The sequence below is a fragment of the Larus michahellis genome, chromosome 20, assembly GCF_964199755.1.
Source record: "Larus michahellis chromosome 20, bLarMic1.1, whole genome shotgun sequence".
In the NCBI taxonomy this organism is placed as follows: domain Eukaryota; kingdom Metazoa; phylum Chordata; class Aves; order Charadriiformes; family Laridae; genus Larus; species Larus michahellis.
The window spans coordinates 4,020,543-4,040,511 of NC_133915.1; the positions used below are offsets into that span (position 1 = coordinate 4,020,543).

The following is a 19,969-nucleotide window of genomic DNA, read 5'->3' on the forward strand; positions in this document are numbered from 1 at the left end:
ATAGATACTTGAAACAATCGTGAAATTCATTACGTCCTAAACCCCGTTGCTGTATTATTGTTGTTAAAAATTTATACCTTATGTTCTAATCTGAACTGGTTTATCTTCAGCTCACAGTTTGCATCTGACAATGCTTCTTCTGACAGAAGAAAAAAAGAAAAATTTTAGGGAAAAAAGAAGGTTTCTTCCCCCTCGTCCCCCCCGCCCCGGCCCATATAGGTGTTCTGACCAAATCGCCTCGTAACCTTTTCTTAGACAAGCCAAATAAAATGAGCTTCTCGAGACTCTGGTTTCTTAAACCTCAAAACAATTCCTTGAGCTCCTTCTAAGGGGCGAGACAGAGGTGAAAGAGGACAAAGCTTCGTCCCTTAGTCCATCGAGTCACCGTGTCACACAGCCAGAGAAATCATTCAAACAGTAACTTGTCTGTGGTGTCCCAACCACAAAATAATATGTTTATTTTTTCCACCACTTTTTTTTGTTGTTGTTGTCATTTTATTGATAAAAACTACACAAAAACTAACTGATCATAATAATTAATTAAAAAAACAAAAAACCAATGTTACACATTCTCCTGTGTTTTAGAAATTGTGTCAGCCAGTGAGTTTCACCAAATACTCTTGCTTTAAAAGATTTTCCTTCTGATCCATTTCAAGCACAGCACTTCCATTTTGGTTCCCCAACGTCCATTAATTTTGCTTAACAAGCACCGCTGGACTGTAAATACGAGAGTCGTTTAACTCCGTTGCATGTTTTCCCCGTTTTTTTTAGAGCCCGAAAAGTAATTATAGTGTCAACAATGAAGCACAATGAAGATAGTAAAAATCAAAAGCACCCTCCGTAGTGTACAGCCTGTGTCTTAAATGTACATGCACCCAAGTTTCTTTGTTTCTGCTGCATCAATTGCCAATGTCCTTTTGGTTCAACATAAGCTTTAATGCCCATGTCTGAAGTTTGAAATATTAGCGCTTGACCACTAAAAAACAAAACAAAACAAAAAACCAACAAAAAAAAGGAAAAAAGAAAAAATATATCTATCTTTTGTTTCTTTAAAAAGAACAAAAATATTAAACAAATCTTTGAAGAGTAATAAACACTCAATAAGGAAACATGGCTGACCCACCCCACCCAAACCCTTCCCCTCCCCTACCCCTTTTATTTTTTACCTGTGGTTCTCCTTCCCTGGAACCGTGCAATGTAGAAAAATCAAATATACAAACAAAACTCTTAATCCATCCCTTTATGTAGCTAGAGTGAAATCTATTTTTTTTTTTTAATAAGAACTTGACAATCTCTCTTTAATATTTACATTGAGGAATTTGTTTGAAAGTTTAAAGCAAAGAAAATCCTGAAGTTCTCATTTCCACAGTCTGCGGAGTTTGCTTAATCCCCTTCCCTTTGTCTGTGTTGGAACATTTGCAACTGGAATGGCAGATTTTAGTTTCTTGCCTTGGTCTCTTCCGAGATGAAAGGTCCCTCAGAAGAACTCCCCACTCCGCCCCTGAAGAAGCTGTCGCCATCGTTAGTTTGGTATTCTCTCAATGTAAATGGCTGGAGCAGCCGAACGCGCGATTGTAGCTATGAAGCTGTGGTCTCGACTGAGTTCCAGGTTGGTCGTCTCAGCCTGCTCCCGGGACATGGTATCGTACCCCTTATTTACATGGAGAGGCTTATGAGCTTGGCAGTATCCGATCACTGGTTGGTCGTAACTGTAGTAGGGTAAAGTCTTCATGTGGTGAGGAACCTGCACCAGAGAAAGAGATCAAGAGAGAAAAACATGTAAATAATGGGCTTAGTCATGCATCTTGTACATCACCTTGTACACACCACGTACATCATCTGTCGCAACGCAGCCTCAAACCCATTGGGTGCTCACATTCATAGAATCATAGAACGGTTAGAGTTGGAAGGGACCTTCAAGATCATCTAGTTCCAACCCCCCTGCCCTGGGCAGGGACACCTCCCACCAGCCCAGGTTGCTCCAAGCCCCGGCCAACCTGGCCTTGAACCCCTCCAGGGATGGGGCAGCCACAGCTTCTCTGGGCAACCTGGGCCAGGGGCTCACCACCCTCACAGCAAACAAGTTCTTCCCCAGATCTCATCTCAATCTCCCCTCTTTCAGTGTCAAACTGTTCCCCCTCGTCCTATTGCTCTACTCCACACAGTTCTTGCGGCAAGACAAACCTTTGATGCTTCTAGGTTGTCTGTAGCACGTGGAGATGTTGAAGAGGACTGCCTACACTCATTTTAACCAGTGGGTTCCTGCTTGTGGATGGACGTTACATCTGCTGAAAGCCTACCTAACCGCTGCCTCGCTCTGCCCTTTGCAGCTCGGTGAAGCCGGATTAGAAGGGGCTACTATCCATTTGGGCGACTATGTTTAGGTGCACATTTTCAAAATGGTTTCTCGTGCTGAGTTTTGACCTCTTTTGGACAATCTGGCTATGAAGGCAGAACTGGAAGCTACTGATTAATACAAACCTCTTAAAAACTGGCCCTTCTTCCAGCGCTGATCATTTCTACAAAGCTGAGACCAGCCTGAGCATGTCAAAGGACTGGAAAACCTGAGTGCCAGCATGGGGAGCTTTCAGCACAGCTGGAACGCCTGTTTATTTCTTCTGCAACAAAGCGGCTTGCCCAAGGTCACGATTTCCTGGGTTCTTTATCTTAGCAAGAGAAACACCATCAAAGAGCCTCAACTGATGGCTCGCTGGACCGGAGCAGATCCACACCTTGTAAAAATCTTCACATATTTGAAAAGTCTGCAAGATCTTTCCTGAATCCCATCTCTCTCCTTCATGTAAATACTCAGAAACGGCCAGCCCTCCACCTTCTTCCCCCCCCCCCCGTCAATAAGTGTTCTATGCTTGCAAATGTTAATCCTACAACTAAATATGATTTACGGCACAACATCAGATACAAATCTTTGCAGATAATTTTATCATCTGCAAGAGATGAGCGGATCAAGTAGAAAGAAATATGCTCTTCGGGAAAAAAAACCCCACACGCTGCAGGAGACACAGGCAAGAGACGCTGCTAGAAAACCTGAGCTCATTATAGCTGGAAATAGCCTACATTAAATTCAATCTTGTAACAAATGCCTTTTTATTTTCCGTGCCGAACTTGAAGCGAAGACTACGGAGCAAATCTATCACAAATTTCCATTGCATAGCAAACTTCATTCAAAAAGGTATGAAAAAAGCAAAGGCATTAAGACTAATTATAAGTTTTGCAGGGTTAGAGTTCCTCCTGCATTTGGATCTCCTCAGCGGTTAGATTCCTGCCCCTGCTTCTCTGCAGAACGCTGGAGGGATTCCAAAACTCTTCCAGTAGCTGGAATTCAGCTGAAAACGTCATTTTACGTGACAGTTGAATGGCAGGAACGCAGGCGACAAGCTGCTCGGTAGAATTTGATGGGACAACTGTGTTCACTTGTGGATCAAATTCAGCCACAGTGCAAGAAACTATAACTCCCTTTGGATTCAGTAATATCTGTGCCAATTCGTATCAGGGCTTGAATTTGTCCTCAGCCTTTAAGTCGGCTCTTTATGATTCTATAAAAGCCAAGGACTGTTTGTGTTCTGGAGAGTTGAGAGATTGAGGTCCCGGCTTTACGGCGATAATACTCAGTTCATTAACCACCCGCATCCTGGGGGCAGCTTCATTTGCTTGTTTTCTCCCCATCTCCAAACCGGAGTCAAAAGGATCAGGATCTCAACAACATCCCTGAACGGTGGATAAACACGCTTCCTTTGCGACTGTTTCTCAGCTGTTTTATGGAAGCTCTCGCTCGTTTTCACGTAAAAGTCAGGTTGGCATTATGTCTGAAATGATATTAATAAGGGTCACTGTGCCATTGTGTGGGGAGGGAAGATGAATGTTCCTTATCAGTGTAAAAAAGAAAATAAAATAGGTATGCCAGGCAACCCATGGGATTAAGGAAGTAATTTGTAGAAAATATTTCTGGGATAATGAAGCCCAACAGTGGATTTGCACCTCCCTGTTCTCAGGCCAGACTTTTGTATTCCTCTTTCTCTCCCTCTTTCGGGTCCCAAATCCCATCAAGGGTGTTTTGGTTTTTTTTTAAAATAAAATAAATAATGTCAAATGACTGTCAGAAGCATTAACATTGAGGTACTTCCATGTAAAGACTGAATGAAAAAATACCAACAATCCCCCCCCCCCAATTTAGTTCCTGTGATGCCACTAGAATTGAGGTAACAACCATATGAACAACTAAAAAAGAACCTCCCTGATCAACGTGAAAGCCTCCAGAGGTCTGTCCCCCCAAAATGGGGTGTCCTTTCCTTGCCTGAAACTACTCTTATACATAACGTGGCATTTTCAGAAAGACACGAGGGATCCGTTTTCATTTACAGTGAAATGACCGTACATGAAACCCAACCCCACCAAAGCTTTGTCAGGACACAGTCTTGACTGTAGGAACTGCGGCCAACGCGGGCAATTGTACAACCACTCAGTTCGATGCAAGTCAAAAGGATGGAAAATACTGATGGCAAAGTGATACCATCATATTTTTTCTCATTCGGAGATAGATAAAACATATTCAAGAATATCTAAGCTGTTGAAAATTAATCTTGTAAGTATTTTTCCTTCAGGTTCTGAAGTAACTTCTATTTTGTTTCAATATTGGCATGGAACTAATATCTGAGATACTGAGAGATGTGACCTTGGACAAGTCATTTTATGAGCTGGAAAATGAGAAGATTAAGTCCTGCCCCTGCTTGCCCTTGGAGACCAGAGCTCTTTGAGGCAAAGACTGTTTCTGCAGGGACTAAACCAATTCAACTCCAACCTAGGCTGGGACCCTTCAGCTGCCATGGGGCTCCGAAAGACGGAAAGCAGATGACAGGAGCGAAAAAAATCCAAAGAGGTCACCAAATACCTCAGTAATTAAATACACACTCTAGGACTTATTTTTTCATCTCTATCTCCAGGCTTTTTCCATGGAAGACACCTTTTTCACCGGCTGGAATGTGGGAGTGGGGCTGAGAATTTGCCTGCCAGCAAATCAAAGGTAGAACCAAGAACAGAACTGGGCTCCTCTACCACAGTGTCCTTCGCTGCCTCCTCCGTGCCACTCCGCTGCCACTAACCACAGCCATTTGTGCTACAGAACTCTGCAAATTTAGTCTTGGAAGAGGTTCAATTGTAAATGAAGATAAAGACTGCTCACATGGAAACAAAACAGATACAAAATAAAGCTCTTTCTTTCATATAATCTGTCATAACATCTGATTCAGTTCTTGGCTTCGTGTGCTCACTCCTGGTGATGCTCCACATCAGCACGGTCCGGCGCAGCTCGTGGAGCTCAGGGGGGGGACACAGAATGCCAAGATGTTTAACAGGAGATGACGGATGTGTCTGTTTGCCGCATTTTCTAGATAATTTCTATTTTAATTTCTAAAAATGACACTGCCTACTACTTACTTGAAGGATTAAAACCTTTTGCAGTGGGAAAAAAACAAATCAACAGGAGGATTATAGAATCACAGAATGGTTTAGGTTCCAACCAGGAACCTAAAAGACCAGCAACCTAAAAGAACCAGGGAGCTTAAAGATCATCTAGTTCCATCCCCCCTGCCCTGGGCAGGGACACCTCCCACCAGCCCAGGTTGCTCCAAGCCCCGGCCAACCTGGCCTTGAACCCCTCCAGGGATGGGGCAGCCACAGCTTCTCTGGGCAACCTGGGCCAGGGGCTCACCACCCTCACAGCAAACAAGTTCTTCCCCAGATCTCATCTCAATCTCCCCTCTGTCAATGTAAAACCCTTCCCCCTCGTCCCATGGCTCCCCTCCCTGCTCCAGAGTCCCTCCCCAGCTTTCCTGGAGCCCCTTTAGGGACTGGAAGGGGCTCCAAGGTCTCCCCGGAGCCTTCTCTTCTCCAGGCTGAACCCCCCCAGCTCTCTCAGCCTGTCCCCACAGCAGAGGGGCTCCAGCCCTCCCAGCATCTCCATGCCCCGCTCTGGCCCCGCTCCAACAGCTCCTTGTCCTTCTGCTGTTGGGGGCCCAGCACTCCGAAGTTGCAGATGTGCACGTGGTGGACATTTTGGTTTTAGCCCATGTACGGCACCAAGTAGAACTGTCTTCTGCTCTAATGCCTTACAATAAGAGAGGATCCTGCCTATCCAGTGTTGCAGCCAGTTGATTAGTGTCAATGAATGAATCCGTGCTCTGAAGAAAGCAATGACTCTGTTATGCAATGAGCTTATTGTCTTACAAGCACTGTAAGGGTTCACATGGGTTTTGGGCTAATGAGTTGGATTAGTTAGCTAGCCTCGGCTTCTGAAGCCCGCACCTCTGTAGATCTTCACTCTAAATGTAATAAACATTGCATCTTAGCAGGCACACACTTCACACAAAGGTTCTATTACAAGCAAAATTTACATAAATCCCCAGCTACAGGAGGAAGATAAAAGATTTAGCGGTGGGAATTTAAGAATGCAAATCTTCCCTTTCGCAGACCAATTGAACTGGAGAGGTTGCCAGCTCACCAGCCTTCGCTGCCGAATAACATCTCCCTTCAAAACAAGCTGGACTAACTTGAGTTTACCTGAAATTCTGTGGAATTCTGACCTGCATTAAAAAGGTATTTCTCAGCATTCCCTGCCGACTTTTCCTCTGACGTTCAGCAGCGGTGTTCAGTTAAACCCTCAGCCATTCTAACACGCAAATACACACATCCACATTCCAATTCAGGGAGTTTGACTTCTTAATTTTATTTTTTTTTTTACACTGCACTGAATTTTATCAGCAGAAATATTGGGAGGTAAATTAGCTAACTTGTTCTACACGTTTCTGACGATGATTACCCAAAGAAAGTTCTACTAAAAAAATTAAATTATAAGAATTCAGGTCGGACTTCTGCTTCTCATGCGTGCAGCCGTTAAAACCTAGATTTTTACCAAAATATCAACAAAAATCCTTATTCTGGAACTTGAAAAAGTATATCAATGGAGGTGAAGCCTTACCGCGTAGCAACCGAACCTAGTGAGGTTTAAGGAATATCGATTGGGGCCTAAGTGAATATCAAGTGACTTTATTTCTAAAATACTTTTCTCTCTCTGCTGTCTCTCACAGTACATTAAACACCCTCATACACTCTTAATTGCTTGCACTGCCTCCTAACAGGGGGCTTCAGACAACCTGAAATTCAGGCCCGATATGAACTCTAAAGTATGACACCATCAGATAATGCCAGGAGAGTTTACCAGAATAGCCAGTTCTTCATATTCCTGCTGAATTATTTTCTCCCGTGCTCACAGCAACAGACTTATTGCGGTCAAGACTAGCTGAGGATCAGGCAGAGATTAACTCTCACTCGGGACCACTTGCAGTTCAGCAAGATCTAATGCTGAACCAGGACCAGGCCTGGGTTGAAATAATTTCCCGGTAAACTGTTAAATCAAATTTTGGAAACACAGGTTTTCAGAACGGGTCTATTTCATGTTGGAAATATTGTGAGTTTTTTCTTGATGCTCAATTTCGAAGAAAGATCTCCCACCATTCGTTATCCTGCAGAGAAGGAAATTCTATCTTGAGAAACATGAAAGGCCGTGGATGTCTAAGGGACTCTTGGTAGCAGAATTATCAGCGAGGGGACAGAAGTGTAACATAAGGAAGGACTGACAGTCCCAGCACCGTTCCCGGGGCAAAGTCCGTGGTGGGATGGAGCGCGCTTTGTCTTTTTCCTTGAAAGGAGAACGGTATAAGGGCAAGAACTGTCACAGAATCCTCAGACAAGTAACTGCTTTGGCAAGAACCTAAAACCTGGAGCTCAGAGACAGAAGTGATGTAGACAGAGGTGATGTGGACAGAAGTGATTCACTTTCTGAGAACCAGGCTGTTTCAGCGCTCTCGGCTTGGGTACCGTGGCCTTTCACTGTTGAGACACTGCAGTTTGTATGTCTTCACCTCTGCTGTTTCTGTTTTCAAAGAGGAGGAACACACTGTTTTTTTAAAACTAAAGACATGCTCCATTCATCCCAATGGAAAATGCGATGGGGCAACCACCGCTGGCTTGCATTAGATGCATTTTCCTTCTACAAAACCAAACCGAAGAACGAATATTCTCTGGCAGTTGAACGTCATCTGGTTTCACATTTACCCGTAACTCTATAATCCAGGTAAACTGATTTATGTGTAAATACTCGCCTACTTAATGATTACATGATTAAATTACACGCAACTTTAGAAGCTGTCCATATGTAGTGGAAACTCAAAATTACAAAATATGGAAGCTGTGTTTTCTCATTAGTGCTAATATTTAGTCTCAGAACACCATGACTTCATTGCTGAATTAGCATCATGGCTGTTGATAAATCAAATTCAGGGTTCATTTCAAACCCTATCATAATTTAGAGTAAAAATAAGCAAGATATACTATCATAGCGCTACGATCAGTGAAGCACACAGCTTCACCTCAGAGACAGATTGATTAGGCACGTTAAGCAGATATAGCTGGTATAAACAATTTCAGGGGATTTCACGCTGCTGAAAAATCACAGTTAACAACCCTGGAACATCCCTTTGGAGTCAGCTCAGAAAAACATTCCTACTCAGGAAACTGCACAATCATACGCTTCCTATCAAACCCGTTAAAGGGGACAAACGCAGACACAGAAGTCAGTTCCGAAATATGAATGGGTACGTGTCCTCTTCTGTTCCCAGTTGGAACAAACACAAAAGTGCCCGGCTGGTTTTTAAAAATAAGCCTTTTGTTCTGAAATTCATGTTTCCTAAGGTAATTCTCGTATTGACAAAAAACCCCAAAATCTCGTTTATCAAAAAAATTCAGAGCTCAGAAGTCTGAGCACTCGGTTATGAGGCAGACTGAGGTTTTTATGAGCACTGTTTTTACTGAGATTGTCTGTGTGACATCCGAGCATTTCAGAAAAACTGCCAACTTGATGTTTATGTGAAGGTTATCAAAACCTTTAATTAGCCCAGGTTTTCTAAGAGGTACAGCTCCCACTGGGAACTTTGCCTGAGGTTGGCGTGCCTACATTCGGCATGAAGCGTTGAGCAAGAGCCTTTTGGTAGCTTGAATTGTAGGTGCTATTCCCACGACCAATTTCCTGCAATTTCATGTTCAATTTCCTTCCTGCTCCAGACAGAACCCACTTCTTCGCCTCCTCTATCTAACCAAATCAGACTAATGCTCTCCGCAGCTCGCCCTGGGAGAGGAGAGGGAGTAGGAGGAAGTCTCATGCGGTAGCTCAAGGTCCCACGCGACGTGGCACTGAGCCCGCTGCCCCGAAATCATTAGCATCGCCACAAGAACCAACTCTATCTCCCAGTTTTCCCCAAGAAATCGAGGACATACTGCTAAACATCCGCAGAGGGGATGCTCCCCCATCCCATGGCGATGGGTAGTATTGTCAGCTCCTAAACTCTTACATGCTTATACACACACGTACAAACCTTCATGTATGTTCTTAACTCACGGTGCTGTACCAAGAGAGCTTTTCTTCTAAATAAAGCACAATATCTCCTTTGATTCCCTTCTCTGCAGTCTTTTTTTCCTTGTCTCATGCTTACGTCCACCACAATGGTCCTACAAACCGATCTTATGAGCATCCTACCATCCATTTAGACCTGGATCCCCTCGGTCCAGATGGAATCGTGTCCTGCCAGCCACCGAACTCCAGCTGCTGAATCTGCTTCGAGCTACGCCAACAGGGCGTTTCACAGACCGCAAGCTCCTCGTCAGAACAAGCAGAGAGCGTCCAGGACAAAGACTGCTCTGCCAACCAGATCCGAGGATTAAATCAAGGTCTTTAGAAGCAAGCCCGAAATCTTTTGAAGGCTGTAGGGGTTGGGCACAGGATGGTTTCTTCAACATGTGGAATGGAAGCCTTTTCTTTATCAAAAATTAACCTGGAGATAAAAGGTTGTGGTTGGGAGGTCTCAGATCATGTCCTAGTATAAAAAGTTGGCATCAGTGGAAATTTGGAGCCTAAATACTACAAACGACTGACAGGTGGGTCATTAACCCTACTCAATTCTTGTATTTCTGGGTAGGGAAAATGGGATCCCCAAACTGGCAGAGGCTGCGAGAAGCCAGGTCTTAGTATGAAAAAAGAGAAACAAGAGACAGGAGACACAGGGCAGAAGACAGTGCTGCCATCAGCTACTTCTGCATGTCCTGTTAACGGTCTGTTCATAGTTCATAACAAGTTAACTGATAAGTAATAACTAGAGGAATTACACACCATTGTATTAGATATTATTATAAGCACATTAACCTAATAAATTGTATGTCATGTTAATAAGCAGCTTCTGGATCTATGAGACTACGCAATACTCTACAAAATTGATTGATTTTTGTATAAAACAAAGTTAATTAAAACATATCTATTATTTTCTTATGTGGCATTAAAATATTCACCAACTTTTTAAACCACCTAGAAGCTACACAGGGTATACCATAAAGACAGAATTTTAGGATTTCTCGAGTCATCCTTGCAGAGCGTATTTCATGGCTTAAAGCCCTACATAACATGACCTTGTCAGTTCTACTGACACTGTGAACTGGATTTTAAGCTTTCCTTCCCTTCCCTACAGATAACGTCCTAATCCTTCTATCCAATCACACAGACGCCTTTCCCTTTAAAACCCAACCTCTCGATGGACTCTCTAACTAAGTGCGCTTTTCTCGAGATCAGGAGAAAAATCATGCACACCCCACTGCTCCCTCTGTGGGCCGATGTGATCTTTCAATCAGTAAATGAAAAGGTTTCCCTAAAGGAAACTCCCAGAAAGAAGAAAGTCTTCTAAGCCTTGTTATTGTTCCTTGGGCAAAATATTTCTTTTAAATCGCTTTATCTGTTTGGGTTTTTTGGGGTGGTTTTTTTTGCCTTTTTTTTTTTTTTTTTTTTTTTTTAAACGGAGTATCTGGCTCCTGACAAAAAGGCCTGCCGATGAAAAACTTAAAGTGAGATTCACAGTAAACTTCGATTTTCCGCCGTGGTTGGCCGATAAAATAAACAAACTATCTAGATATTCTAATTGAAAAGCCATTAATATTGCTTTCAGTGCTATTAGGATAATTTCCTATAGAATTCAATACGAATGGAAGCCTGGTGGTTCAAAAAGGCTTTTAGGGATAGATTAGATTTTCAAAAGCGATGCAGAACGGTGTAGAAGTTACCTACCTAGATGCAAAAGAATCCCTTTGGGTACAGCTACATATCTCTGGGTGCCTAAATACACACACTGTCAAACATGTAGTCTCTTTCAAGGCACCTCAGCTTTCATTTAGACACTTTAAAAAGCCATTTTTTCACTAGGAATTTCTGCCCCCTATGCATTGCATTAAGAGCTGCAAAGCGTAGATCATTTGTACATAACCTATGAGGACAAGTCAAAGGTCCATCTAGCCACTGCTCCAAGGGATCAAGAAGAAAGAGCTGAGCACAGGTCAACAATCCGCTAATAACTTCCACAGAGCATTTTCCTGACCTCCAGCACTCCCAGCGCTTCAGCTCGCTTCTCTAAATTGCTGGCGTTTCAGGCCAGAAATGCTCTGGACCTGGACCTTCCAAGGGATTTCAGAGCCTGAAGCATCCTCACAGGCCCTAGGTCCGGTGCAGCATTTGGGAAACCGAGCACATTGCGTCTGTCGAAAAAGAATTATGACAATAAGGGAAAAGGTAGAGCTGTTTTTCCATGCAGCGATCACAAAGATGGCAACCTGCTCCATCCATTACTCACAATAAATAAGTACAGTATTTAATATGAACATCTGATAATGCTGCTGCCACGGTGACAAATGAAGGCACTGGAGAATGAGTGAAATAAGTCTTTGTCTCATATTAAAATACTGCCTTTTCATTAGATCTGCCTAGGATTTATAGAGCGCAAAAGAGCTATCCAGAAATTGATGGTTTCTTTAAAGATTTTTAAATACTATTTAAAGTTGCGCATGGATTCTGTACATCAGAAGACCCAAAATGTACTTTCTAAAGCTGGAGAAACGTGACTCCCATTGCACAATATTTTGTCCTGAAGACATGAGTAGGTATAAACAAGGCAACGTGATGGCTTATGATTAAAACCCACACCAGCGCTAGAAGGAAGGGATGCTGGGTGCCTTCTCAGACTGAGAAAAGAAATGGAAATTTTTCCTTCTACGTTATCTGGTTATCCTATACCCAAAAGGTTTTGGCTGGAGTCAGATGAGAGTCTCAACCCATTTTTGATTAAAAAAAAAAAAAAAATATGCTTAGAGCCACATTTATAATTGGCACTCACTCCATTTAATATGGAAATATTAAATATACAGATAGTATCCAGCCCCTGCGTCCCCACCAAGCTATAACACGACAGAGTCCTCTTCCTCCGTCATCATTTCAAATTCAACGCTCTACATTATGGCGTTGACCTAAGACAGTAGATCATTTGGGGTTTTTTTCAGTCATCTCAAGACAATTTGAAGGGCTCCTTCTTTACGGAAAACGGGTGCCAAAGAAAAGAATAACTGGTAGAAAAAATAAAGAAAAAGATGCTCAAGCTACTGTTGTTCCACCTGACGTGGGGATCAGATGGTCTACATCAGGCTATCAACATCCAGAGCTGTTGGCCAGGAATGCCTTAAACTAAAAGAAGAGAAGCAAGCAACGCATCACGACCGTAAACGGAGCACAGGTCCAAGGAATTATTCATGTCTCCTGAGAAAACAGTGAGATAAATTCACTCTGGTGGGAGAGAAGAAAGAAACCGCTGGCACTCCAGACCCTCTTGGACACGGGAGGGAGCTCCTATTATACTGAATGTCTCAGCAGGATTCTATTCATGAGAAATTACAAGATTTTAATTGCCTCCACTGTCTCCTAGCAGAGAAATCAGTGTGTATGGTGGCACAAGCGTACTGGCAAGAACATTAATCCAGTAGCAGAAGGGACGGCTTCTCCTCCTGATGTGCGTGTGTCACTTCCATTAGTGCTGATGGGAGCAGCGTGCCCACGCCGTGAGGAAACTGCAGCCCCCCAGTTTCCAAAAGGTACTGATACATGACTCATATTGGGGCGAGGATTTATATAATCACCATCTTCGCTGAAAGGTTACGGAGCAGTCTCTGCATCCTGCAGCACCAGAAGTTAAGGCAGAGCTGGAGGGAAATGGTTATTTTAGGTTGAGAGAAAATAATTCAGGGGTGAGGATGAAGAATCGGCAGGCGGTTGCCTAGTTGCAGGTGACACGCCATGAAGGACCTGGTGGCAGGGCTCCTTGAAGGTCGTGGCTTTAGGTCAACAGAGAGGGTGGAGCGTGCCCTGACCCTGGAGACAGCCCGGCTTAGAAAGGATGGGGAATAAAGTCTCGTCCCAGCTCCTCTGCCAAACCCGCTGAACGCACAAACTGTGATGGGACAGCACGTTCAGCTCCATAACTAGGGTGCTAAAGGGGTGATGCTGCTCAGCCCTTCAGCTCCAGGGGGAAGAAAAAAAAAAAAAAAAAAATCTACCTGAACCTCAGAGGCCACCATTCTATCAAGCTCTAAATATATTAGTGCTACGGAGTTCACCCTCCACCTACCTCTGTCAAAACAAGACACTACAGAGTAATACCAGGACTTCAATTAAAGCTCATAAAAAGCTCGGATATGAATTGTATTCCTAAAGCCTCCCTCTGCTGTGAGAGGGCAAGCGTATTCTGGCATTGCTCATCTCAGAGCCAGGGACGTGCAGGGGAGGGATGCAGCAGCAGCAGCGCTCCCGCTTTGCTCAACAGCCTCCTGAAATGGCAAACAGGAGGAGCAGCGAAGGCAGGGCAGGGGCGCGCACAGTACACAGCATTAGAAAATCAATAACAAACGCGGGTTCATGCTTCAGTCATGTTCTATAGAATCTTTGTATATCAGAGATCAAGCAAGCGGAAAATTAATGCAAGACTGTCCGGCATTGCAGGCAAGGACATTTCACAATGATAGCATTATTTTTTTAATACTCCACAGAAAACAAATGACTTTCTCATTCCTCTGGGCAAGTTGTATAATATGCAGGGAAATCATCACTAAAGACATACTCAGAATCCCTGAGAAAACTGGAAGAAAGATGGGTTAGAAAATATTCTTGGCTTAGCAATGTTTGCTGCTACAAAACCAAGCGGATCAATTCAATTACTGCGTGAAGGCAAAAACAATGGGAATAATTATTGAGCAACAGTAGTTTAGTGACACTTTTAAAGCAGAGAGGAACGTCTGGATGACATTCAAAGAAAAAAAAAACCAACAACCAACAAACAAACAATCCAAACAAACCGCATATTAAATCCTGAAAACAGCCAGTGGAAAACATAAGAGGAGAGTGCAGCAACTACACAGAAATAAAACCACTGAAACGCCAGAAACAAAGGTTTAGTGGTCAACCCGCTGAGAACTGGCAGGGAAACTACATGGTCAAGATGGTTAAAAAGCAGAGGAAAGGACAGATGCTCCAAGCTGCCTTTTCTCTGTGGAGACGGAAAGCAGCAAGTCGCCTTAATTTAGTCCCATGTCTAAGCACCAGCCGAGAGCGGCTGCGGAGAGAGGGGCAGGACGGAGCGGCTTTGGGATGGCTCCGGGTCACCATCGCCGCTCTCCCCTTCTCCAACGGCTGGCAAGAGCCAAAGCTGTAATTACCGGCCAACAGATCGCGATGTGTAAAGTCTGACCAGAAACCTGGGCTCTGAAAAAAATAATTAAAAAAAAAGTGTTCAGACACATTCAGCCAAACAGAAACCAAGCGCCTTGCCTATTGAGGTGAGCACTATAGAATCCAGCCAGGAGAGGGCTGTAGAGTACATGGACTTCGGTGCCGGCTGGCGGGTTGTGCTGTACAGACTCTGGCATTTCAGGAAAGCCAAACAAAGCGGGCTCCTACCTCTTCTGACGCAATGAACATTAATAAGCAAAAAATCGTTGTTGCCCACTTGGCCCGTTTTAAGCTTGAGCACAGCAGTAGCGACGGAGTGTAAAAAGGGAAGAACCAGGTTCAAAGAATCCTGCTGGAAAATAAAATCTGCCCCGGGAGCTAGATTTTGAAAACCAAAGGAGCTGCTGTTGGAAATATCTGCGGCTCACGTCAACAAGAGACGGCATGCTTGAACAATCTCTCAACCGGCCAAGCATGAGCCAAATGGTTTCCAGCTACTCTCATGTTTTTTAAACTTGTTCTGTTTGGGAAAGGTAACGCCGGTGTGTCGGAAGGGATCAGTGAAAGGTAAGTAATACAGCTTTTTCAGAGTGTAGTATTCCTTTGATGCATTACTGACGTGGAGGAACATGGGGCTGTAACCGTTACCAACCTCCGGCACGGGATCTTTCCCTTTGACGGGTCTCTACCAGTTGCAGCCACCCAAAATAAATACCCAACGTCTAGTTCATCTGTGAGACCCACGCAATATCATTACCTGATCCCCCCTAATTACACAAGGGGGAAACAGATTGGGCGAAGAACTATAAGGAGATAAATAAGCCTCTTGTCATCCAAAATCTGTTGTTTATTTGCAGTGCCTGGAGGCCTCGACCAAAACTGAAACTGCACGGTGGTAACCAATGCTCGTGCGTTTAGTAAGAGTCCTTGCCCTGCAGAGCTTGTACTCCAGACAGGCACAACAGATGAAGGGTGGGAGAAAGGAAAATAGCAAACAAGAAAAAAGATCTCTAAACTGATGCACAGATTGAGGGACAGATTTTTCCACGAGCTAAATACATGAATACAGATCTTTTATCCCTAAATGACTTCCCTCATCACGTGGCCGCCGTGCCTGTGTATATGTTTGTAAGCGATACAGCCCAGCATGAGCAAATCTGCAGAGCACAAGAGCTGCCGTTGAGTACACAGTGTCCACAACATACACACTGCAGAGGACCGACATCAAACCAGCTCTAGCCTGGACCCATAAGCGCTCAAAGCGGATCCAGTTTAGCTTCATCCCAAAAAAGATTCAGTCTCTGTTCTCTCTGACTGCTCTGGGATGTTAACTGAAGCACAGTAAGGCAGAACAATCAAAAGACCCGTGTCAAAAGCACGATCCTGATCGGAACTAAACCACCAACGTAAATACACCCTCTGGGGGCCGGGGAAGCGATTCAGCTCTCTGGTGTCCCAAGACAGCACAACAGAACTCAAACCTCCCAGTTTAAAGGTGTTTTTGGCTTCGACACTGTAGTTTAAGGTGATGCTACCAACCTGTGGAAGGACTTCACCTACTGCTACTTTTAAGAGCCCTCTTGACTTTCGCGCAGTTAATCCAAGATCAACAAAGCCTTCACAGAACTCAGCACTTGCAAAGATGGATGCTTCAGCAGGTCACGCCGGGCTTCCTTCCAGAGGCAGCACCCAGCGATCACAGCGCACCCCAGAACACCAGGAGAACAGCTCTTTGCAGAACCCTTCTGAATCGGAGCTGCCGCCCAAAAAACTGGGTAGGTGCTAGAGATAATCTGCAGAGCAGAGTCCTGCAGGCATCTCCCCGTGGCTGCCATCGCCCCAAGGGTCATTCAGACCCCTCTGCTCCTTGTTCCTTTCTTCCCTCCAAACTGAAAAGGGAACAAAGGGGACATTGTGACTCCAGGCGAGAGTCTGGGCACTTCTCTGGTGAAGAGACAGAAAGAGGAAGGCTGGGGAAAAAAAAACGATCCCACAGTAATCGCAGCAGGAAACAGATAAAAGATTGTGGAAAAGACATTGGATTGCTCTGGCACTGAGGTTCCCCTCTCAAGAGCACGCTCTTGAGAACACGCTCTACACCGAGGGTCTTCACCGCCAGCGGTGAGCAGCGTGAAAGCCTCCAATAAGCAGAAGGGGTCAGATCAGACGTGTACCGCCCACAGGGTCTCTGGAAAGCAAAGCAAATAAAAATCTCTCCGAGAATGTTTCCATTCTCACCAGGGGGACCGGAGAGGCTTCCTGAAACACAGAGCACACTGCCTACAGATACACTCTTTATCTTCCCCCTGCCCCAAAACAAGGATGGAGCAAATGAGGAGTAGCAATAGGTTTATGAAGATGAATGCGGAACACAAGAAAGGCAATTTATCTCAATGATCTGAGCCCTGTAAAAAAAGAGCAGTAAGCACTGGCCATTTCTCCATACCCTTTAACGATAAACATAATAGTGTTTTTCAGACACTAACAGAACGGGTTCATGAGATTACTGGGTGTTTCAGGAGCCAAATGATCACCCATCCTCGTCGCGCTGGTAGAACCGTTTACATTTGGCAATCAGAAATAATTCAGAGTTGCACGATACGAGATCTACTCCATATGCGCCTTCCACAAAGTAAAACACGGATAATAATACTAATAAGCCACAATTCGCAGAAAGACCCATCAGAGTTCACCCATCAGGGCTTTGCAAAATTTTATACAGAGTGTGTTTTCAGCCTGCCACTGAAACCCATGATTTTGTAAGTCAAATCGTGGTAGTAACAAGAACAAACATCAGTTGTTTGCCCTTGTGCTGCACCTTTCATCCGAGGGCTCTGCAATCATTATTCAGATAAGTCTTGTGTTGCTGCTTTGAGATGAGCGGTATCATTACCCTCGCTTAATAGATAAATAAACGGAGGTCAAAGAACTCCCCCAAGGCAATCCAGAGAGTTAAATACCTACACCAAAGGGTTTAACAGAGACTGATAGAACTATTCCTAGCAAGCAGACAAGGAAACAGAAACAAGAGGAGCTGAAGCTGTTGGCCCAACATCAGATAACTGGCTCTGGATCTTCTGCCTCCAAGATAACCCCACCTGAGCCTTGTCTCCCAATTTAACAATTACTATCAGATACATCTAGAAGCAAATTTACCGCTCCTTAATGCCCTCCTGCGGCTTCCTGATAGTTATATTCTTCCAACAAAGCAAGTGATTGTTTCCTACGTCAATTAAATATTTAGATGGAGTTTCTGGTCACAGTTTCTCACTGTTTTCTGGCACTGTTTGCCCGGTGCCTCCCTTCTGTGAGCATATTCTTTCCAGCCTTTTTCTGCCCTGCTGCCCCTTGCCCGTGGCCTCGGCCCAGAAGGGCAGGCTCCTGACGGTCTGCCTGGTACGACCCATCCACCCCCGGCAGCTCCGGCTGGTCTCTCGGCTGCCTGTGCCGGTTCCCAGGACCCGGCAGCAGGAGAACCCGCCTTGCTGCTCATCCAGCACATCTGATAGAGATGTTACCATGTTCCTGAATAATTTTTTCGTATACTTAATATTTGCGTATTTCCTTAACCCATCAATTTTCCACTGGACTTTTTGGCTAAGTCCTGAATGGCTCATTTAGGACTTAGATCCATGGCTCTAATGTGTGATATGGCCCAGATACAGTCAGTCATAAGGACCAGATGGACAAAAGGCGTTGGGAGGGTAGAGGGGCACACTAAAAGCGGCTTTAGAAGCCTCAGAATCTTAAAACCTGGCTCCGGCATTGCAGATCAAGGGCCATTAAATCAATTAGAGACAGTCTTCCCACTCAGGAAAGTGAAACTATTACATTGTTTCTGCAGCCCAACAGATAGCCTTTTTTATTTCCTCTCCATCAAATTCAAGTGGTTTTATCCTTTATCAAATCCATAGGACCTCCCTACGAGGCGCTATAGGTGTTCCGGCAATCGCTCCTTCCCTGCAGCCCCCCGCAACGCCCAGCAGAACGGGGCTGGGGGCACGGTGAGGCCTGCAGCATCCGCTATAATCCCAAACTAAACACAACACTTAACAGAAGGGACACAAACAACGGGGTCCTTGGGACAAACTGAGTACTCTGGGTGGCACCTCTGTTTAAATAATAAATACAGCCTTTTTCTTCGGCCTGTTTGCTCTCCCACTCCTATAAACAAAACCAGGGGATGGTCGTTTAAGTATCCATTAGTTCCCCAATAATTACGTTGCTCCCCTCCCTATTCTTTCCCCTGGAATAAAGTACCTGGACTTGCATCAAAACACAAAAGCAAAGACCAACACAAACAGCAATTATAACCAGCTATTCACCGCCTCGACACACTACTCGCTGCTCCGAGGAAGAGCCGCAGAGCCCTTGGCTCCCCGTTATAAACAAGCTACCAAGGTATGACGAGGGACGGGCAACGATAGTAGTGCCATGTACTGGGTGCCAGCCGGACAATGGTTGACATGGTTACCCTTTTCCTTTTTGTGCTACAGGTATGAGTGTAAGTTCAGCTTCAAAACCCGACTACAATACAGCACAATGCAACGCAGTCGCTTCCCATTACCATGGAAGAAAAGAATGTGCCATTGACAGACTCCGGTGCCCTTTTACAGCAGAACAGCTCTGACATCAAAGCTCGCAGCACTCCTCCGCAATAGTCATTCAACGGCGTCTTTGTGGTCAGGAACTAAAACATTTTTATGAAGTTCTAAGGGAAAAAAAATTATCTCCTGAAAATGAGTCTCTTGTAGTAAGTGCTGCAAATAATGAACAGCTGCGCTGTTTCCTTTGGAAGGTGAAACGAAGGAAATGCAGCCTTAATGTGCATTTAAAGCGGGAACGGGTCAGTCTCCAAGATGTTTATTGGGCGTAATGGAAACATTCGGTTGTCAAAGGGAACATTAAAAAAAAATTGACCGAGTTAGGCAGGATGCATTATTTAAACACATATTTATCTATCAGAAAGAAAACAGCTGCGGATTAGAGGGGAGTGTGATCAACCATGGCTCAATTGTAGCCTTGGCCATATGGTTTTTGTCTGACAAACCAGGGGACTACCTTAAATAATATCCCCTCCCTGCAAGTGGGGCCTAGGTATCACAATACTAAAGAAAAAAATCATAAAAAAAAAATCAAAAAGAAAAAACCATAAAGTACATCTCTCCTCACAAAACGTCCTTTCATTGACGGCTCTGCTGCCACTCTTGCCGTAAAGGACAGTTCTCTCAGCATTCCCGATGTGGTGGGAATTGGTGCACTAATGCCGCGATGACAGTCCCTGCACTCAGACTCTGCTGAAAGACCCATATTCAG

The 19,969-nt window shown here is 44.4% G+C and overlaps 1 protein-coding gene across 12 annotated transcripts in view; it reads right to left on the reverse strand.

Annotated features, from left to right (window-relative positions):
* Window positions 1-422: 422 nt before the first annotated feature.
* The window catches only part of LRRTM4 (leucine rich repeat transmembrane neuronal 4), a 488,683-nt gene continuing 469,136 nt past the window's right edge, over window positions 423-19,969 (reverse strand). For 11 of the 12 annotated variants that reach the window (XM_074563451.1, XM_074563447.1, XM_074563450.1 and 8 more), the window contains one exon: window positions 423-1,744. In XM_074563451.1, coding sequence (XP_074419552.1) covers window positions 1,523-1,744 — 222 coding nt within the window. In that variant the 3' untranslated portion in view covers window positions 423-1,522. The remainder of the gene's footprint in view (window positions 1,745-19,969) is intronic. The other variant, XR_012584259.1, reaches the window with a different exon arrangement.